The sequence below is a fragment of the Nerophis ophidion genome, linkage group LG28 (genome assembly GCF_033978795.1).
Source record: "Nerophis ophidion isolate RoL-2023_Sa linkage group LG28, RoL_Noph_v1.0, whole genome shotgun sequence".
In the NCBI taxonomy this organism is placed as follows: Eukaryota; Metazoa; Chordata; class Actinopteri; order Syngnathiformes; family Syngnathidae; genus Nerophis; species Nerophis ophidion.
Genome location: NC_084638.1, coordinates 30,538,659 through 30,562,246, shown reverse-complemented (window position 1 = coordinate 30,562,246; position 23,588 = coordinate 30,538,659). Strand labels below are relative to the sequence as shown.

The 23,588-nt window shown below is 39.7% G+C and overlaps 1 protein-coding gene across 3 annotated transcripts in view; it reads right to left on the bottom strand.

Moving 5' to 3' along the window:
* fnip1 (folliculin interacting protein 1) overlaps positions 1 to 23,588 on the bottom strand; it is a 145,590-nt gene that overhangs the window by 9,586 nt on the left and 112,416 nt on the right. For all 3 annotated transcript variants that reach the window (XM_061891512.1, XM_061891514.1, XM_061891513.1), the window contains 3 exons: positions 14,693 to 16,193; positions 12,836 to 13,001; positions 5,048 to 5,248 (listed from right to left, as the gene is read on the bottom strand). In XM_061891512.1, coding sequence (XP_061747496.1) covers positions 5,048 to 5,248; positions 12,836 to 13,001; positions 14,693 to 16,193 — 1,868 coding nt within the window. The remainder of the gene's footprint in view (positions 1 to 5,047; positions 5,249 to 12,835; positions 13,002 to 14,692; positions 16,194 to 23,588) is intronic.

Sequence of the window (23,588 nt, the reverse complement as noted above, 5' to 3'; positions counted from 1 at the left end):
GTGTGAATGTGTTAAATGTAAATATGTAACATGTAATTGTGTAAATTTGTAACATGTAAACATGTAACATGTAAATATATAATGTGTGAATGTGTAAAATGTAAATATGTAACATGTAATTGTGTAAATTTGTAACATGTAAATGTGCAAGGTGTGAATGTGTAAATAAGTAACATGTAAATGTGTTACATGTGGATGTTTAAAATGTAAATGTGTAATGTGTGAATGTGTAAAGTGAAAATGTGTAACTTGTAGACGTGTTTTGTGAATGTTTAAAATTAGATGTGTAAAGTGTAAAATGTAAACGTGTAACATGTAAATGTTAAACGTTTATATACTTTCAATATTCACTGTTTTATTGTTCATAGTTAATACTGTAAATCCACCGTTCTGTATTTTCACGTACATTCTGAGTGTTTTAGTCCGTAAAGAACTACAATTTAATTTTGTTTTTGAGAACAAATGTCTTAGTGTCCGTCATAGTGTGAATTTTTCTAACATCGTGCGCTCATCTTTTATCCTTTTTTGCAGAATCTTGGGATTTTTCCCACCATGCACAGCAACCTCCACTGTTTAATGTGTTGAAAAAAGGTAGCCAAGCACATAGAGTGAAAGACATGGCCTGAGGTGTGTAAGTCTTGCAGAACCTGCTTCTTTCTAAGACCCGGGTCATGTGACTTAACTTCAAACTTAAAACCCCCACTAGCTGGTTCTGAGACAGGATCAATTGCTTCAGTCTTCATTTACTGGAATTAGCTCTTGCATTTTGAAGCAACACGGTGGAAGAGGGGTTAGTGCGTCTGCCTCACAATACGAAGTTCCTGCAGTCCTGGGTTCAAATCCAGGCTCGGGATCTTTCTGTGGGGAGTTTGCATGTTCTCCCCGTGAGTGCGTGGGTTCCCTCCGGGTACTCCGGCTTCCTCCCACTTCCAAAGACATGCACCTGGGGATAGGTTGATTGGCAACACTAAATTGGCCCTAATGTGTGAATGTTGTCTGTCTATCTGTGTTGGCCCTGCGATGAGGTGGCGACTTGTCCAGGGTGTACCCCGCCTTCCGCCCGATTGTAGCTGAGATAGGCGCCAGCGCCCCCCCGCGACCCCAAAAGGGATTAAGCGGTAGAAAATGGATGGATGGATGGATGGATTTTGAAGCAACACATTTTTATAAACTGAATATTTATCCACTGAATTTGTTTTATCCATTAAAATTTTAAACACTACTTTTTTTTGATACAGAATTTTTTAACATTGAATTTTTATACACAGAATTTTAAAAGCACACTTTTTTTTGCGAATTAATTTTGCTCAATAAAAGAGTATAACATTTTCAGGACTTATGCAGATCCCACATACAGATCAGTCTGAAAAATATGGTAAACTTATAAAATGTAAATGTGTAACGTGTAAATGTTTATTTTCTACATATATAGCGTGCAAATGTGTTACATGCGAATGTATAAAATGTAAATGTGTAACTTGTAACCGTGTGAATGTATAAAATGTAAATGTGTAACACGTGAATGTATAAAATGTAAATGTGTAACTTGTAACCGTGTGAATGTATAAAATGTAAATGTGTAACGTGTGAATGTATAAAATGTAAATGTTTAACGTGTAAATGTATAAAGGTTAAAAGTGTAACATATAAATGGATACAATTTCAATTTGTAACGCGTAAATGTGTAATGTATAAAATGTAAATGTGTAACCGTGTAATGTGTGCATGTATAAAACGTAAATGTGCAACTTGTAATTGCGTAACATGTGAATGTATAAAATGTAAATGTGTAATGTGTGAATGTAAATAAATATAAATGTGCAATGTGTGCATTTATCAAATGTAAATGTGTTACGTGTGAAATTTGTAAATGTATAAAAGGTAAGTGTGTAAACGTGTGCATGTATAAAATGTAAATGTGTAACTGTGTAAAGTGTGAATTTATAAAGTGCAAATGTGTAACGTGTGATTGGATAATATTACAATTTGTATCGTGTAAATGTATAAAATGTAAATGTGCAACCGTGTAACGTGTGCATATTTAAAATGTATATGTGTAAAGTGTAACGTGTGAAACGTGAATGTGTAAAATACAAATGTGTACCTTGTAAAATGTAAATGTGCAACCGTGTAACGTGTGCATGTTTAAAATGTACAACGTATGAATGTGTAACATGTGAAACGTGTAAATGTATAAAATGCAAATCCATGTGTAAATACGTAACATGTGAAATGTAAATGTGTAATGTGTAAATGTAAAAAATAAATATTTTGAACGGGTAAATGTGTAACATTAAATGTATAAAATGCAAATGCGTAAGGTGTTAAATGTAAATGTGTAACATGTAAAATGTAAATGTGTAACATTTAAATGTAAGAAATGTAAATGTACGTGTAAATGTGTATCGTGTGAAATGTAAATGTGTAACGCAGGGTTTCCCACATATTCATTTACTTGTGGCGGCCCGCCACAAAAGAATTACGGCCGCCACAAGTAAAAGAAATAAAAAAAATAAACAATACAAAATATTATTAGTAGTATTTTTGGGGGGGGCTTTTGACTCGCTCGACGCTCATAAAAGCAATGGGACTGTCTGTGAATGGAGCTTGTAGTTACATATTATATAAATATGTAAATATTATTTAAATATGTATATAAATATGTACATAAAGTGTTGTAATTATTTTCCAACTCTGCGTTCTTTTTGGCCATCGCCGCCGCTGACCCCCCCCCCCCCCCCCCCCGGCGGCCGACCACACCACCACAAATAGATGCCTGGCTTGTGGGAAACACTGTAACGTGTAAATGTGTAACATCTAAATATATAACGTGTAACATTTAAATTTGTAAAAAGCACATGTTTAATGTGTAAATATAAAAAATGCAAATATGTAACGTGTGAATTGTAAATGTGTAATATGTAAAATGTACATGTGTAACGTTTAAATGTATAACGTGTTAATGTGTAACGTGTGAAATGCAAATGTGTTACATGTAAAATGTAAATGTGCAACATTTAAATGTGCAAAGCAAAATGCAAATGTGTGATGTGTAAAAATATAAAATGCAAATATGTAACGTGTAAATGAATAACATGTAAATTAATATTGTGCAATGTTTAAATGTGTAAAATGCAAATATATAACGTGTAACATTTAAATGTGTAAAAAGCACATGTTAATGTGTAAATATAAAAAATGAAAATATGTAACGTGTGAAATGTAAATGTGTAACATGTAAAATGTACATGTGTAACGTTTAAATGTATAATGTGTTAATGTGTAACGTGTGAATTGTAAATGTGTAACATTTAAATGTATAAGGTGTAATATTTAAATGTGCAAAATGCAATTGTGTGATGTGTAAAAATATAAAATGCAAATGTGTAATGTATAAATGTAAAATATGTACATTAATAACGTGTAACGTTTAAAAGTGTAAAATACAAAGTGTGACATGTAAATATATAAAATGCAAATGTGTAACATGTAATTGTTTAACATGTAACATTTAAATGTGTAAAATGCACGTTTAATGTGTAAATATATAAAATGCAAATGTGTAATGTGTTTGTGCAATGTTTAACATTTAAATGTGTAACATGTAAAATGTAAATGTGTATCGTTTAAATGTATAACGTGTGAAATGTAAACGTGTAACATGTAAAAAATAAATGTGTAACATTCAAATGTATAACGTGTAACAATTAAAAGTGTAAAATGTAAATGTGTGATGTGTAAAAATATAACATGCAAATGTGTACCGTATAAATGTATAACATGCAACGTTTAAATGTGTAAAATGCAAATGTGTGACGTGCAAATATATAAAATGCAAATGTATAACGTAAATATATAAAACATGTAAATATATAATGTGTAACATTTAAATTAGTAAAATGCACATGTTTAATGTGTAAATATATAAAATGCCAATATGTAGCATGTGAAATGTAAATCTGTAACATGTTGAATTTAAATGTATAACATTTAAATGTGCAAAATGCAAATATGTGATGTGTAAAAATATAAAATGCAAATGTGTAATGTATAAATGCACGTTTAATGTGTAAATATATAAAATGCAAAATTGTAACGTTAATGTGTAACGGGTGAAATGTAAATGTGTAACATGTAAAATATAAATGTGTAACATGCAAAATGTAAATGTGTAACATGTAAAATGTAAACGTGTTAAATTTAAATGTGCAAAATGCACGTGTGATGTGTAAAAATATAAAATGCAAATGTGTAACGTGTAAATGTATAACATGTAAATTAATCATGTGTAACATTTAAATGTGTGAAATGCAAATGTGTGACGTGTAAATATATAAAATGCAAATGTTTAACGTATAGATGTATGACATGCAAATGTATAATTGTAACATTTAAATGTGTAAGATGTACATGTTAAGCGTGTAAATAAATAAAACGCAAATGTGTAACGTGTGAAATGTAAATGTGTAACGTTTAAATGTAAATGTGTAACATATATAATTGTAACATTTAAATGAGTAAGATACACATGTTTAGTGTGTGAATATATAAAATGCAAATTTGTAACATGTTAATGTGTAACTTGTGAAATGTAAATGTGTAACATGCAAAATGCAAATGTGTAACATGTTCATGTGTAACGTGTGAAATGTAAATGTGTTACATTCAAATGTATAACGTGTAACAATTAAAAGTGTAAAATGCAAATGTGTGATGTGTAAATATATAACATGTAAATGTATTACGTGTAACATTTACATGTGTAAAATGCAAACGTTTAATGTGTAAATATATAAAATGCAAATGTCTAACGTATAAATGTATAACATGTGAATGTATAAAGTGTAGCATTTAAAAGTGTAAAATGCAAATGTGTGATGCGCAAATATATAAAATGCAAATGTGTAACGTATAAATGTATACCATGTAAATGTATAACGTGTAACGTTTAAATGTGTAAAATGCAAATGTGTGATGCGCAAATATATAAAATGCAAATGTGTAATGTGGAAATGTAAATGCGTATCACGTAAAAGGTGTAACGTACAAAGTTGGGTGACATGTTGAGTTTGTAGAGCAGGTGAGTGGACTGCAGCAGGTTGGACACCAAGTTGGACACCAGGACCTCCTTCCCCAACTTGCTGGCGTCAGTCGCTCGCCTCTGACTGCTGGCCACCTGCACCGTCCATTTGTCCGTGTCCGCCACGATGCACACCGCCTCCGCTATCGGCTCATCCAATACGGGATGCTGCAAGCCACGCAAAGCAATAGAGTTATTACAGTAATAGAAGTAATGCAAATAATAGAAGCAATAAGGCCCTGTTTACACTGCACACCAAATCTGACTTTTTTTTTGCCTTAAAGTGACACAGATTGAACTTTATTTTCCAGTCTAAATGCTCCAAAGTGCCTCAAATCTAATCTTTTGGCATCAGATTCAGGCCACATCAGGAGGTAGTCCTGAATCTGATCTTTTCAAATGTGACTTCGGTCTAAACGCAGTGTGTGTGACCTTTTCGTGGGGAAAGACGCAGGCATCACAACATCTGGTTTCTGTGAGCAAAGTTTATTTTAAGACCGAATTGTCAGTGCATCACATGTGAAAAGTGCGCAAATAAAATATTATTTGTTATATACGAATATATATATATTTTGATTCCGAGGAAATAGAATAGAAAGTACTTTATTGATCCCTGGGGGAAATTCAGCACCACAGTTCGCTCACAATAGACAATAATAATAATAATAAATAATATATAATATATTATATATGATAGCGATTGTTAAAGGACCGGAATTGATGCTGGGGCGCATTTCCTTACAAGTGAGTTGAAAAATAAATCTCCACGCTGAGAACCACAGAACTTTCCTCTAGGTCTTATCTTTGTCCATGTGATGTCAGATGAAACAAAAATGGAGCTGCACCCAGCAATATGTTTGGAGGAGAAAAGGTGAGGCTTTTAATCCCAGGAACACCACACCTACCGTCAAGCATGGTGGTGGTAGTATTGTGCTCTGGGCCTGTTTTGCTGCCAGTGGAACTGGTGCTTTACAGAGAGTAAATAGGAGGGTTACCTCCAAATTCTTCAGGACAACCTAAGGTTGGGTCCTGGGCGCAGTTGGGTTTTCCAACAGGACAATGACCCCAAACACATGTCAAAAGTGGTAAAAGAATTGCTTAAATCAGGTTAGAATGAAGGTTTTAGAATGGCCTTCCCCAAGTCCTGACTTAAACGTGTGGACAATGCCGAAGAAACAAGTCCATGTCAGAAAAAACAACAAATTTAGCTGAACCGCACCAATTTTGTCAAGAGTGGTCAAAAATTCAACCAGAAGCTTGTAGATGGCTACAAAAAGCACCTTATTGCAGTGAAACTTGCCAATATTAACATTTTTGACCCAGCAGATTTGGTCACATTTTCAGTAGACCCATAATAAATTCATAAAAGAACCAAACTTCATTAATGTTTTTTGTGACAAACAAGTATATGCTCCAATCACTATATCACAAAAAACAAAGAAGTTTATTATTAAAAACTCAAGACAGCCATGACATTATGTACTTTACAAGTGTATGTAAACTTTACACATACTACTTTATATTGTTTTAATTCAATTTCACATAAAAAAAACCCTCGTTTCTAAGGTGTTGCAACATTTTATTTTCATTTTATAGTAGTAGCGACTTCCTCCCGGTCAACTTCCTTTGTTTTTACTTTATCGAAATGCACGTGCAAGGGACGTCGAGGCCGCATTTGAGCCACATACGCGTTTACACTTGAGTCTGATAAAAATCACATTTTACTTGCAGTGTCAACAGTCAATTGGAAAAACCTAGTCTAAAGCACTGGTGCCAAACGTACGGCCCTAGGGCCGGATCAGGCCCGCGAACAGGTTTTCACCGGCCCGCGGTATGAGTTTGCTAAGTATAAAAATGAGCTGAAATTTTTGGATGGAAGAAACAGCTGTTCTAAATGTGTCCACTAGATGTTGCAATAGCAATTCATTGTATCTTTGTAGATCAGGGGTCGGCAACCTTTACCACTCAAAGAGCCATTTTGACCCGTTACACAAAATAAAGAAGACTATGGGAGCCGCGACCATTCTCACGAATATCTGCTGGTGGTCACCCAGACAACAATAATAAGGGTGTGCTATGAAGCCAATGTCTTAGACGCCTTCTACAACACCTACAAACTGCTTGGCAGTCCAGCAAAACGTTGTATGTGGCTTCCGCAGATCCACGTACACGACTGCAAGGCATACTGAGTGATACAGTTTACGGTTGTGATATAAACAACTTTAACACTCTTACTTATATGCACCACACTGTGAACCCACACCAAACAAGAATGACAAACACATTTCGGGAGAACATCGTCACAGTAACACAACATAAACGCAACACAACAAATACCCCAGAATCCTTTGCATCCATGACTCATCCTGACTATATTTTACACCCCCGCACCCCCAACCCCGCCCACCTCATGTTGACACTGCAAGTAAAATGTGATTTTTTATCAGACTCAAGTGTAAACGCGTATGTGGCTCAAATGCGGCCTCGACGTCCCTTGCACGTGCATTTCGATAAAGTAAAAACAAAGGAAGTTGACCGGGAGGAAGTCGCTACTACTATAAAATAAAAAAAAGTTGCGACACCTTAGAAAAGAGGTTTTTTTATGTGAAATTGAATCAAAACAATATAAAGTAGTATGTGTAAAGTTTACATACACTTGTAAAGTACACAATGTCATGGCTGTCTTGAGTTTCCAACAATAAACTAATTATTTTGTTGTGATATAGTGATTGGAGCACATACTTGTTGGTCACAAAAACATTCATGAAGTTTGGTTCTTTCATGAATTTCTTATGGGTTTACTGAAAATGTGACCAAATCTGCTGGGGGGGGAGGTTGGTGCTAGCAAGGTGTATAATATAGACAGGAATAGTCATGGATGCAAAGGATTCCGGGTATCTGTTGTGTTGCGTTTTTGTTGTGTTACTGTGAGAACGTTCTCTCGAAATGTGTTTGTCATTCTTGTTTGGTGTGGGTTGACAGTGTGGTGCATATTAGTAAGAGTGTTAAAGTTGTTTGTATCACAACCGTCAGTGTAAACTGTATCACCCAGTATGCCTTGCAGTCGTGTACGTGGCTCTGCGGAAGCCACATACAACATGTCGCTGGACTGGCAAGCATGCTTTCGGTTTGCACGGGGATAGTATTGCGTGAAAGGCAGGCGCGATGACATGTTGTAGAGGACGTTAATAGTAAAACCATTACGGCATGCCCTCAATGTGGTAGTCTGAGAGAAAAATCTGAAAACGTTGACCCCAGATGATGTCCGGGAGAGGCACCGAAATCCGGAATCCCCCCGTAACAGTCTGGGGGGTCGGCGATTATGCAGCTGAGCCGCATCAGAACTGCCAAAGAGCCGCATTCGGCTCCGGAACATAAATAACGTCCTGTAAATGGATTTTTATATCATTTTTTTTTTCATCTTGAAAGATTGAAAACTAACACCAATGAGTTGACTGATGAATGATTATCACATCATTTATTCAGAAAGTACAAATAACGAATGATAGAATACTATTTCCCACAACATGTCAGTGTAAAAAAACAACAACAATATTATGATTTGCACATTTTCAGAAGGTGCTTGTTCTATTTTCAAACAAAGAAAACAATGTGAAGTCGTCTTTATTTTTAAGTTATCGTGCCGTGTTTTTACCAGTCCGGCCCACTTGAGTTTAAACTATTAGAAATGACAGTAATAAATGTAATGGAAGCAATAGAAATAATGAAATAATTAAGAGTAATTAAAGTATTAGAAGTAGTGAAAGTAATATAAATAATGACAGTAATAGAAGTAAAAAAAAAGGTTATGAAAGCAAAGACCGAAATATAGTAATGAAAGTAACAAAAAAATGAAAATATTAGATGTTATAGATGTAATTAAAGTAACAAAAGTAATGAAAGTAAGATTAAGTTTAGATGTTATAGATGTAATTAAAGTAACAAAAGTAATGAAAGTAAGATTAAGTTATGATGGTATTTAAGGGTGTAACGGTACACAAAAATGTCGGTTTGGTACGTACCTCGGTTCAGAGGTCACGGCTCAGTTCATTTTCGTTACAGTAAGAAAACGACAAAATATACATTTTTGGGTTATTTATGTACCAAATTAGCAAAATCTTCCACCAAAAATATTTTTCTTAGAGGAATATTTGATGTGAAGTAATCGGAACCTTTGATAGGTCAATAATTCATAATAACATTGATTTGGATTTAATGTTATGTTTTGAGCAATGACAGTTTGAAAGAAAAACAAAACAGCTTTGTTTTATTAGTCAACATTGCAACTTTTTCTAAATTACATTTAGCCTTTAAGCTTTTTTATTTCACTTTTATGTTTTTGTTTATTTTAATAGTATTTTTAGAATGGGCCGTGGGTGTCAGAGTTTGTTTGTGACGGACCCCAAGATGCAGAGAAGGAGGCAGGCATTGAGTAAGAAAACATGGTTTTAATTTACACACTAAAACAAAACCAAACAAAGGGTACAAACAAAAAGCGCGCAGGAGGCGGATAACTAGGCTATGAACAAACAAAACTGGAAGCAGGGAACAAAAGACAATAAGCTACACAAAGCTACCAAATATAGCTTACCGCTACGCTGCAACGACACGACAGGAGCGACAATACATGACAATAATCCAGCACGGACTGCAGGCGAAAACAGGTCTAAATAGGAGCGGGCTGATTGAAACCAGGTGTGGCCAGGTGCCAATCAGCCGCAGGTGAGGGGACACAGCACTCAAGGAGAAAGACAGGAAACCAACAAAATAAGAGCGCTGACAGGAAACACTACACACACACACACACACACACACACACACACACACACACACACACACACACACACACACACACACACACACACACACACACACACACACACACACACACACACACAGGAAACAAAGACAAATGCAGAGGAAAAAACTAAAACAGTCAAACTGTCAGGGACAAGCCTGACAGTGGGCCTTTAAAACATTAGCTGTGGGGTGCAAATGGCCTCCGGGGGCACACTTTTGACACCCCTGCTGTAAAAAATTAAAAATAAAATCTGATAAATCTATGGGTAAAAAGCAGAGTCTGGCGACGCATGCGCGTTTATTATAACTCTCTCTCTCTGTCTCTGCTCTTCCCTCATGAATTTGTTTTGTTTTTAACCCCTTCTTACCCCTGAACGTACATTTAAAATACACGCAACCCTAACTTAAAGGGGAACATTATCACAATTTCAGAAGGGGTAAAATCAATAAAAATCAGTTCTCAGTGGCTTATTTTATTTTTCGAAGATTTTTCAAAATTGTACCCATCATGGAATATCCCGAAAAAAGGCTTTAAAGTGCCTGACTTTCGCTATCTGTAAATCCACCCGTCCATTTTCCTGTGACGTCACATAGTGATGCCAATACAAACAAACATGGCGGACATAGCGACATTAGCTCGGATTCAGACTCGGATTTCAGCGGCTTAAGCGATTCAACAGATTACGAAAACGAAATTGAAGAAGAAACTGAAGCTATTGAAGCTATTCGGCGATCGCCTTCTAACCAACGATTGCATCTTTTGACCACTGGAGCAAATTAAATCTGTCGATTGGTAAGTGTTTGTTTGGCATTAAATGTGGGTGGAGGGAAAGGCTGGATGCAAATATAGCTACAAATATACATACACCTAGGCCAAATAGCATGTTAGCATCGATTAGCTGGCAGTCATGCTGTGACCAAATATGTTTGATTAGCAAATAAGTCAATAACATCAACAAAACTCACCTTTGTGATTTCGTTGACTTTATCGTTGGAAATGCCTCTGCTCTGAGTGTCGCAGGATATCCACACATTCTTGCCATTTCTGCCATGTTAGCATCGATTAGCATGCCGTGCTAATCGATGCACACTCCATGTAAGACAACTTGAATCCGCCCCTGATCGTGTTGTTACACCCTCCCGACAACACACCGACGAGGCATGATGTTTCCAAGGTACGGAAAACAGTCGAAAAAACGGAAAATAACAGAGCTGATTTGACGTGTGTGTGTAATGTGTTTGAGAAAATGGTGAATTGCTTCCCATTGTAACGTCACAGGTGAAAGTTCATCGATCCGACAGCGAACATTTGAAAGGCGTTTAAATCGGCAAATTCACCCTTTTAGAGTTCAGAAATCGGTTAAAAAAACATACGGTCTTTTTTCTGCAACATCAAGGTATATATTGACGCTTACATAGGTCTGCTGATAATGTTCCCCTTTAAAATGCCGGACGTTTGAGGCATGTGAGAAACTCCACCCAGACAGACCCGCAAAAGAGGACATGTCCGGGGAAAACAGGACGTCTGGTCACTCTATTGTAGTCCGGTCGCTGCTAGCATGCCGTGTGCTGTGCCTCGCATTGTTTGCACAACGTGCGGTACGCTACTTAATATGTCCGTGTGGAAACTCGTTCGGTACACCTCCGAACCGAACCAATACAAATACACGTACCGTTACACCCCTAATAGTAATTGAAGTAATGAGAGCAATAGAAATAATGCAAGTAATGAGAATAATAGAAGTACTGCAAGTAAGAGAATACATTAAAGTAACAGAAGGAGAGTAACAGCAGTAATAACAAGTAAATGATAAATGATAAATGGGTTGTACTTGTATAGCGCTTTTCTACCTTCAAGGTACTCAAAGCGCTTTGACACTACTTCCACATTTACCCATTCACACACACATTCACACACTGATGGAGGGAGCTGCCATGCAAGGCGCCAACCAGCACCCATCAGGAGCAAGGGTGAAGTGTCTTGCTCAGGACACAACGGACGTGACGAGGTTGGTACTAGGTGGGATTTGAACCAGGGACCCTCGGGTTGCGCACGGCCACTCTCCCACTGCGCCACGCCGTCCCAAGATGGTGGTAATAAGTCGGCTCTTACCGTAGACATGAGCGGAGAGCTTGCGTCGTTCCTCCTGCACCTGTCAAAGAGGCAGCTGGAGACTCTCTTGCCTCCTCCCACCGGCCTCCCCCGACCGTCGGATGCTTCCACCGTGGAGGAAGCATCGGCTGCCTTCGCCTCGTCGAGAAACGTGGCTTCCCTTGTAGACACTGGCGATCCCCACACCCCTCCGACTTTCAGGTTGTACAGGTACAACCACATAATCTCACTAAAACACTAGCAACACAATAAGCAAATAAGGGATTTTCCAGAAGTATCCTAGTAAATTTGTCCAATAACATCTGACTCGCTCTGTCGTCTATTTTTTTTATTGTTTTTCCCTAGTCCTTTACTCTCACTTTCCTCATCCACAAATCTTTCATCCTCGCTCAAACTAATGGGGAAATCGTCGCTTTCTCGGTCCGAATCGCTCTCGCTGCTTGTGGCCATGATTGTAAACAATGTGCGGATCTGAGGAGCTCCACAAGCCGTGACGCGCACATTGTCTGCTACTTCCAGTACAGGCAAGGCTTTTTTATTAGCGACCAAAAGTTGCGAACTTTAACGTCGATGTTCTCTACTAAATCCTTCCAGCAAAAATATGGCAATATCGCGAAATGATCAAGTATGACACATAGAATGGACCTGTTAACCCCGTTTAAATAAGAAAATCTCATTTCAGTAGGCCTTTAAATTTAAAACGGTTATACTGTAGGGTGTTCTCATTAATACCATTTACTGTTACATCCCTTGTACAGAAATATCTTACTCCTACTAACAGAAGTAATAGTAACAGAACAAGTAACAAGTAACAAGTAACAGAAGTAATAGTCTGTGGTTACCTGGACAGCGTGGTTGAGTTCGGCAACGAGGTTCTGTCTTAGCTTGTCATCGCTGGGCATGCCGTGGAGTACGAAGTCTGGCACGTAGGTGGGGCAATAACCGCCAAACAGAGAGCGGCCAAAGTTGGCAATGGTTGGCTTGGAGTAGTTCTCTACAAGCTTTGATCTGCGAGGAGAAAAACATCATTTAGAGTGTTGTATTGCCCCGACCCCGAAAGGGACAAGCGGTAAAAAATGGATGGATGGATATTATTTATGTTCGCAGCCATGGAGGCATGAGGAGTTGCAATAATCATCGTCAACCAGCAGAGGGTGCTGTGGGTTAGCGCTGGTGATGAACAGACTGCGGCAGGACAAATACTACTGATAATGTATGGTCAAATTAAATATACTTTGTTAAAAGTAAAGATAACATGACAATATGTTTACGTGCAAATATGAAACGATGATAAAACAAATAAAATATGACAATGTGTTTAGTATTAAATGTACTTATTTCAAACCACGGGTCTCAGAGATGCGGCCCTCGAGACGTTATTTTGCGGCCCCCACCTTAATATTTAATGTTAGCGCGGCCCGCGTGTGTTATATGAATGCCGCTTGACAGCCTTGTGTTATTTGGGTCCAAAATGGCTCTTTCGACGTTCTGGGTTGCCTATCCATGCATTAGTGGAAAAGCGACAAATGAGTGAAAGCGACACAGACGTTGTCATGGAGACGAGGGTTTTTTTACGCGCCGGGCTGCAGTCACACCAATTCAAACCGTTATTTGTTTTTGTTTTATTTGCATTGCCTCACATTGATTGATTCTCATTTTGTTCATTTATATTTTGATTTTATTTTGTGTTGAAAATAAAAATAGACATTTAAAAAACAAAAATTTAAGAAATCTTTTTTTGCGGCCCAGCCTCACCCAGACTCTGCATCCAGTGGCAAAATAACGTCTCGAGGGCCGCATGTCTGAGACCCCTGGTTTAAAATAAGTATATTTAATATATTGTCATATTTTATTTGTTTTATCATCGTTTTATATTTGCACATAAACATATTGTCATATTATCTTTACTGGGCAAATTGAGTTTGAGGCCCCTGTTTTAAACAATGTCAAAATTAAATATATTTATGTTTATAAATACATATACTACTACTACTAATAATAATAATAATAATACAAACATATATATAAATATGTATAATAATTATAATTTCAATAAAGTATGTTGATGGTTAAATAAATAAAATATGACACTGTGTTTATTAATAAATGTACTCATTTTAACAATGTTAAAATTAAATATGAATTCCTTCATTTTGTCATTATGTGAGTCGAATATTTCTGCACAAAACATATGTATTTTCAATTAGTTGGTAGAATTACATATCAGGAAATAGATTTAATTTACGATTTATTTTATTTAGTCATATTTAAATTTTTTATAAAATACTAATTTCACCATATTTTGTTGAAATAATTATTCCTGTATGTATTTACACATATTATTATTATTATTGTTATTATCATCATTATTAATATTATATGTATTTTTGACCTGTTTTCATAACTATTTAAACATTTAATTCAATACAACTAATATTAATATGTATAAATACATACAAGAAGAATTATTTTTAACAAAGTATGTTGAAATGAGCATTTTAGAAAAAAATGTAATATGACTGAATAAAATAAATCGTAAATAAAAAATACTATTTCCTAATAAGTAATTCTACCACCTAATTGACAATATATGTGCTGATTGCAGAAATATAAGACTCTATAATACCAACATAATGAAGGCATTGATGACGGGTCCATATTAACAGTGCATCCTTAAGGACGTGTCCAGGAGAACTCACCCTGGGAAGGGGACCAGGACTTCCTCCTGCCAGTCCTCCGTCTCCTCGCTCTCGCTGTCCCCCAGCGCGCTGTCCGAGCTCTCGTTGCGCGGAATCTCCCAGTCGTTGAGCGGCGGCTCCTTCCGCTTTTGGTCCTCTTTGCCATTTCCGTCCCGCAGAGGGACGGGGACGGACAGAACGAGGCCCTTGTCCCGGCCGGCAGAACAGTCCCCGCAGTCGCACGAGTCCGTGGAGGCGCACCGGCACCTCCTCTGGGGCTCCGACGCGTTGATTCCTTTCCTGCCCCCTAGACAGGGACCCCGTCCGTAGCCCCAGCCCTGAACGCCGTACCCCCCCGAGGGGTCCAGCAGGTCTTTGTGCACGAGCCCTGTGGCGCCGGCCTCCGCCACGTCGTCTATTGTTCTCGTCTCCACCGGGTTCTCCGGGCTGAAGTACTCGTCGAAGTGGCTAAAGTCGGTACAGTTTGTGCTCCACTCAGGCATCTTACTGGACACTCGCTGCAGGGCCGGGGTGACCTTGGTCTGAGCACTTTGATCCTCGCGAGGTGGACTTTGTTCCCCCCGGCCTGGACTTTGTTGTCCCGCCTGACGCAGCAGCAGCTGAAGCTTCCTGTGCTTCTTCATGTCCTCCTCCACCTTCCTCCTGCGGCTTTCCGTGTCCGACTCCGGGGACATGGAGTCCCCGATGAGGAAAGTGACTTTTGTTGCTGGCTCCGCCTCCTCTGTGAGAACGAGGGACATGGGCCCAGACAGGGCGGTCCCTGCCGGTCCCGGCACTGGAAGCCCGGCAGCTTTTTTATCTGGAGGCTTCTTCTCCAGAGAGAAGATTTTGGCTGCCTGGTTCCTGATCCCTGCCTCAACGCCTGTGCCGGGGTCGCTGTCCTCTCCGGAGGCATGACTGGATGGGTCGTTCTCGTTCTCCACATCCAGTCCACAGACTTGCTCTCTCGGGGAGCACGAGCTGACTCGCAAGACCGTCTCCAGTCTGGGCTCTGTGGTCTGCGGGCTGCCGGACTCCTTGTGAGGACCCTCGGGTTCATCTCCGGTCCTAGTACCAGGGTCCGGGCAACCTCCCGCCAGGGGAACAGGGCTACTGGACACTTGGTTTTCGACGCTGTCTTCATCCTCCTTTTTTGGGGCGGCGTGCTCCGTCTCGGCGTCCGTGTAGGCGTCGTGGTCTGAAGAAAAGCCGTCGCCCCCGGCGTTGTTTTCAGCTTGCCGCACACCTTGGGACACGTAGTCCCCGCCAGGTTTGTGGACGGTCACCAGGACGTAGTCCGACTCCTCCACCTCGCCTTTCCTCAGGGAGGTGGTGATGAGGGAGCCGGGCATGACGATGGCCTCGTCCTCCACGCTGTCCAGCATGTGTGTCTCTAGCAGCTCCGAGCAGCGGATGAAGTAGGTGAGCACGTAGAGGAGTCTCTGGACCAGATCCTGCCTGCGACCCACCACCACCGTCCTCGAGAGCCGCACCGGCGAGCCGATGGCACCGTAGAGGTCGCCTACAAGCAGAGAGTCAGAAATAAAGCATCCGGTGTCCAAAACAAGCAAGCGTCTCTCCAATTTAATATCTTCATGAATGAAGTTGTGGAGCAAAAAGGTAAACATCCTGGTGAGAGCAGGTTAAGTCCTGGCTAAAAAAACTGTCAAACTGTGTGTATTCATAAAAACTTATCGCATTAAAGGCCTACTGAAACCCACTACTAGCGACCACGCAGTCTGATGGTTTATATATCAATGATGAAATATTAACATTGCAACACATGCCAATACGGCCTTTTTAGTTTACTAAATTGCAATTTTAAATTTACCCGCGAGGTATCCTGTTGAAAACGCCGCGGAATTGTGACGCTTATGTTGACGCCTGCTTGTGACGTTATTGGTTGGAGCGGACATTTCAGCTAAAAGTAGTCTCTTTTCATCGCATATTTACATGGTATTTTGGACATCTGTGTTGCTGAATCTTTTGCAATTTGTTCAATTAATATTGGAGACGTCAAAGAAGAATGCTGTTGGTGGAAAGCAGTGGATTGCAGCTGCCTTTAGTAACCGAAACACAGCCGGTGTTTCTTTTGTTTGTTGTGAAGCTTTAACACAGAGCGGTCAAGCGAACATGTTTCTCGACGTCAACCAGCAAGTTTTTGGATGGGAAAATTGTGATATTAAGTCGGCTCTTACCGGAGACTTCGGTGGATTCTGCGACCTCCTCCTGCAGCTCAAAAAGGCAGCTGTGATCTTGGCTCCTCGGCTTCTCTCAGAGACACTGGCGTTCACCGCAGCCCTCCGACTTTCAGGTATGACTTTATAATCTCAGTAAAACACTATTACCACAATAAGCAGATAAGGGATTTACCAGAATGATCCTAGTAAATGTGTCTAATTACATCTGAAACGCTCTCACTGCCGCCGCCTGGAGCTGTCACCTTTTTATTCATTTTAATTTTTTTTAGTGCTTCACTCTAACTTTCCTCAAATATTAACATTGCAACACATACCAATACGGCCGGTTTAGTTTACCAAATTGCAATTTTAAATGTTCCACCAAGTATCTTGTTGAAAACGTCGCGGTATGATGACGCTTATGATGCGTGTGACGTCACCGGTTGTAGCGGACATGTTCTTCCAGCACCGCTCACGGCTAAAAGTCGTCTGCTTTAATCGCATAATCACACAGTATTCTGGACATCTGTGTTGCTGAATCTTTTTGCAATTTTTTTCAATTAATAATGGAGACGTCAAAGAAGAAAGATGTTGGTGGGAAGCGGTGTATTGCAGCTGCCTTTAGCAACACAAACACAGCCGGTGTTTCCTTGTTTACATTCCCGAAGGTGAAGCTTTACTATGGAACAGAGCGGTCAAGCGAACATGGTTCCCAACCACATGTCAACCGGCAGGTTTCGGTGAGAAAATTGTGGTAAGTCAGCTCTTACCGTAGACATGAGCGGAGCTTGAGTCCTCCTGCAGCTGCGGACTCTCTTACCTCCTCCCACCGGAGACACTGGCGGTCAACACACCTGTGGCCACACCCCTCCGACTTTCAGGTACCATATAATCTCACTAAAACACTAGTAACACAATAAGCAGATAAGGGATTTTCCAGAATTATCCTAGTAAATTTGTCTAATAACATCTGAATCGCCCTCTCCTTTTTTTTTCTTCTTTTTTTTCTCTAGTCCTTCACTCTCACCGCCTGGAGTGCTTCAGTCTAACTTTCCTCATCCACGGATCTTTCATCCTCGCTCAAATTAATGGGGAAATTGTCGCTTTCTCGGTCCGAATCGCTCTAGCTGCTGGTGGCTATGATTATAAACAATGTGAGGATGTGAGGAGCCCTACAACCCGTGACGTCACGCGCACACCGTCTGCTACTTCCGGTACAGGCAAGGCTTTTTTATTAGCGGCCAAAAGTTGCAAACTTTATTGTGGATGTTCTCTACTAAATCCTTTCAGCAAAAATATGGCAATATCGCGAAATGATCAAGTATGACACATAGAATGGACCTGCTATCCCCGTTTAAATAAGAAAATCTCATTTCAGTAGGCCTTTAAGGACTTTCCAAGATCAATTTTCCAGTACCCTTCAAAAGGCCAAAAGCAGTGTGAATCAATCCATAGCCTTGTTGTTTGAGTTCACCAAGTGCTGTTTGTAGGAAAAATATGGAAAATCTGCTCAAAAACCTAAGCCAAAGGCTGAGAGAGCCATGAAAGCCAAATATTTTAAAATGTATTTCCGTGAGAGCCATATCATATTTTTAACATTGAATACAACTGTTGGTTTCAAACACTGATGACATCTATTAAACAGACAAGAAGCAAGGAATTAAAAAGAGACTGGATTCAATTTAGCTCAATGAGGAGAAACGCGTAGACCCCGTACCCTTGTACAGTGTCGCCCCACGCTCTGACAAGAGAATTCTACGCCTCCTCTTTTATTTTGACTTTCCCTGATTACAACAAAAAAATGCGTGCATCTCTTATTCTTTTCAAAGGCCGACTGAAATGAGATTTTCTTATTTAAACGGGGATAGCAGGTCCATTCTATGTGTCATACTTGATCATTTCGCGATATTGCCATATTTTGGCTGAAAGGATTTAGTAGAGAACATTGACGATAAAGTTCGCAACTTTTGGTCGCTAATAAAAAAGCCTTGCCTGTACCGGAAGTAGCAGACGATGTGCGTGTGACGTCACGGGTTGTGGAGCTCCTCACATGTGAACATTGTTTACAATCATGGCCACCAGCAGCGAGAGCGATTCGGACCGAGAAAGCGACAATTTCCCCATTAATTTGAGCGAGGATGAAAGATTCTGAGGAAAGTTAGAGTGAAGGACTAGAAGAAAAAAAAGCGAAGGCAGTGGGGAGCGATTCAGATGATATTAGACACATTTACTAGGATAATTCTGGAAAATCCCTTATATGCTTATTGTGTTACTAGTGTTTTAGTGAGATTATATGGTACCTGAAAGTCGGAGGGGTGTGGCCACGGGTGTGGTGACCGCCAGTGTCTCCGGTGGGAGGAGGTAAGAGAGTCCGCAGCTGCAGGAGGACGCAAACTCCGCTCATGTCTACGGTAAGAGCCGACTTATTAACACAATTTTCTCACCGAAACCTGCCGGTTGACATGTGGTCGGGAACCATGTTCGCTTGACCGCTCTGTTCCATGGTAAAGCTTCACCTTCGGGAATGTAAACAAGGAAACACCGACTGTGTTTGTGTTGCTAAAGGCAGCTGCAATACACTGCTTCCCACCTGCATCTTTCTTCTTTGACGTCTCCATTATTAATTGAAAAAAAATTGCAAAAGATTCAGCAACACAGATGTCCAGAATACTGTGAAATTATGCGATTAAAGCAGACGACTTTTAGCCGTGGAAGAACATGTCCGCTACAGACGGTGACTGCGTCATCATACCGCGACGTTTTCAGCAAGATGCTTGGCGGGAAATTTAAAATTGCAATTTGGTCAACTAAACCGGCCGTATTGGCATGTGTTGCAATGTTAATATTTCATCATTGATATATAAACTATCAGACTGTATAGTAGTGGCTTTCAGTAGCCCTTTAATAACATTGTTATTCTGAAGCTAACCAATAATAAATAAAATACTTGTGACCATTAATGCGACTTCTTGAACAGGTGCGATACTGTAGAAACGGATGGATGGATTCAAATGCATGAGAATGTTTGACATTTTGAACGTTATTCTTAACACTGTGATTACCAGCGGAATTATTAATTACTTATCGTGTTAAGCAACGTCAGCTAAGATTTTTCTGAGAGCCAGATGCAGTCATCAAAAGAGGTACATCTGGCCCGAGAGCCATAGGTTCCCTACCCCTGACCTAAGCCTAACATTGATCCAGCAGTTATCATTTACTGAATGGGGCATAGAAAATGAAGCAGTATTTCTGTAGACTCTTCTATATCATTGGTGTTTGCAAACATTGTTTACTTGTTTGTTTGTATCATCATCATTCCTTACAAGAAATAACAAAAGTTATTATCGTTTACTTGTTTGTTTGTATCATAATTCATGCACACATCAACCTCCGATGCACCACTCTGCTCTTGGGGGCGACAGAGTATATACGGCTCTGGCATGACAACAACCTAACGTAAGGGCTGGTGCAAAGCCGACAGATCAAGCGTGTAGCTTTCATTTTAAGGAAACTTATTTCATTTTTTTTCCCATTTTATAATTAGCCTATTGGTCTGCTCCTGTCCCTGGCCATGCTCCCTCCACCCCCAGCAGATGATGGCGTGGAACACAGCAGAGGCCACCGCAGTGTATATGTTTCTTTTACTTTTTATTCATAGCTGTATGTAGAAGTGTCTGGTTGCATCAGCTCTGCTCTTTTAATGTATTTAATGTCCTTTGTGTTCTTTGATGTTTCCCTCTTACACACATGTGAGAGGGATGTGTGCAATGGCTATGAGTTGTTTTTTCCCTTAGCCTCAGTCTGGACCCCATCTCAAGGGGCCCAGGCTTAGAAACATTTTTTACAGAATTTTAATACTGTGTAATTGCATCTAAATGTACTTTTCATCAGTTTTTATAAATCCCATCTTTTACAGTATATTTGATTGGTATTTATTTTTGAAATAAGTCTGACCTAGGACTTGATAATATTCTTTGTGATTAACAAAGGCTTTCATACCATTTGATAAGATTTTCAACTGTAAGTAGATAAAACATGATTATTGAATATGATTAAAATCAAGAGTATGATGACTATCCATCCATCCATTTTCTACCTCTTATTCCCTTTTTGGGGTCGCTGGCGCCTATCTCAGCTACAGTCGGGCGGAAGGCGGTATACACCCTGAACAACTCGCCACCTCAGTATGATGACTAATTCAATGTTAATACTTCTGTTGTGCAAATGTTAGGCTTAGGGTGAAAAAGGTTAAGAGCCTGAATTAGGAAAGCAAGTAATTTGCAGTGATGAATCACGATTAATCAAAATTCAAAAGTGTGATTAATCGGATTAAAAAAATAATAATTTGTCAGCATTCATTTAAATACAAAATACGTCTGATAAACCATCCACTTGCATCAATGGACTGCAGTTCCATTTTTTCAACACTAGGTGTCCTTGTTGGCCCACTTGGTGCAAAACAGCATATACAACAGGCCGGGGCAATTATTTTGACTTGGGGGCCACATTTAGAGAAAAAAAAACGTATCTGGGGGCCGGGATATCTATTTTTAGGGACACTAATGCAACACTTTATGACAGACCGCCTTTAAAACGTAATGGAATATTGAAGGCCTACTGAAATGAGATTTTCTTATTTAAAACGGGGATAGCAGGTCCATTCTATTTGTCATACTTGATCATTTCGCGATATTGCCATATTTTTGCTGAAAGGATTTAGTAGAGAACTTGGACGATAGATTTCGCAACTTTTGGTCGCTAATAAAAAAAGTATTGCCTGTACCGCAAGTAGCAGACGATGTGCGCGTGACGTCACGGGTTGTAGGGCTCCTCACATCCTCACATTGTTTATAATCATAGCCACCAGCAGCAAGTGCAATTCGGACCGAGAAAGCGACGAGTTCCCCAGGATGAAAGATTCATGGATAAGGAAACTTAGAGTGAAGCACTGAAAAAAAAAAATAAAAAAGGCGACGGCTCCTGGCGACGGCAGTGGGAGCGATTCAGATGTTATTAGACACATTTACTAGGATAATTCTGGAAAATCCCTTATCTGCTTATTGTGTTACTAGTATTTTAGTGAGATTATAAAGTCATACCTGGAAGTTGGAGGGCTGCGGTGAACGCCAGTGTCTCTGAGAGAAGCAAATGGAATAGCCAAGATCACAGCTGCCTTTTTGACAGCTACAGGAGGAGGTCGCATAATGCATTGCAACACATGCCAATACGGCCGGTTTAGTTTACTTAATTACAATTTTAAATTTCCCGCGGAGTTTCTTGTTGAAAACTTTGCGGAATGATGACGCGTGTTTGTGACGTCTCGGGTTGTAGCGGACATGTTCTCCCAGCACCACTTACGGCTAAAAGTCGTCTCTTTTCATCGCATGATTACACAGTATTTTGGACACCTGTGTTGCTGAATCTTTTGCAATTTGTTCAATTAATAATGGAGACGTCAAAGAAGAATGCTGTTGGTGGAAAGCGGTGGATTGCAGCTGCCTTTAGCAACCTAAACACAGCCGGTGTTTTTTTATTGTGAAGCTAAAACATGGAGCGGGTAAGCGAACATGTTTCTCAACGTCTACCAGCAAGTTTTTGGATGGGAAAATTCAATCAATCAATCAATGTTTATTCATATAGCCCCAAATCACAAATGTCTCAAAGGACTGCACAAATCATTACGACTACAACATCCTCGGAAGAACCCACAAAAGGGCAGGGAAAACTCACACCCAGTGGGCAGGGAGAATTCACATCCAGTGGGACGCCAGTGACAATGCTGACTATGAGACTAAATTGTGATATTAATTCGGCTCTTACCGGAGACATCAGTGGATTATGGGACCTCCTCCTGTAGCTGTCAAAAAGGCAGCTCTGATCTTGGCTCCTCGGCTTCTCTCAGAGACAGTGGCGTTCACCGCAGCCATCCGACTTTCAGGTATGACAGTATAATCTCACTAAAACACTAGTAACACAATAAGCAGATAAGGGATTTTCCAGAATTATCCTAGTAAATGTGCCTAATTACATCTGACACGCACCCACTGCCACCGCCCGGAGCCGTCGCTTTTTCTTTTTCTTTAGTGCCTCACTCTAACTTTCCTCATCCACAAATTTTTCATCCTCGCTCAAATTAATGGGGAAATTGTTGCTTTCTCGGTCCGAAAAGCTCTTGCTGCTGGAGGCTATGATTATAAACAATGTGAGGATGTGAGGAGCTCTACAACCCGTGACGTAACTCGCACATCATCTGCTACTTCCGGTAAAGGCAAGGCTTTTTTATTAGCGACCAAAAGTTGCAAACTTTATCGTGGATGTTCTCTACTAAATCCTTTCAGCAAAAATATGGCAATATCGTGGAATGATCAAGTATGACACATTGAATGGACCTGCTATCCCCGTTTGAATAAGAAAATCTCATTTCAGTAGGCCTTTAACTTGCCCAGGTCTAATATAGCGAGACTATGGCCAACTTGGTTTCAAAGTTGGCAGCTAACATGGCGCTCTGTAGTCACATGAGGGGCTTTTGACCAATCATTTGGAAGATCCTCAAAAGCTCCTTACGTGACGACATGGAAGTGAAGTGAATTATATTTATATAGCGCTTTTCTCTAGTGACTCCAAGTGCTTTACATAGTGAAAACCCAATATCTAAATTACATTTAAACCAGTGTGGGTGGCACTGGGAGCAGGTGAGTAAAGTGTCTTGCCCAAGGACACAACGACAGTGAGTAGGA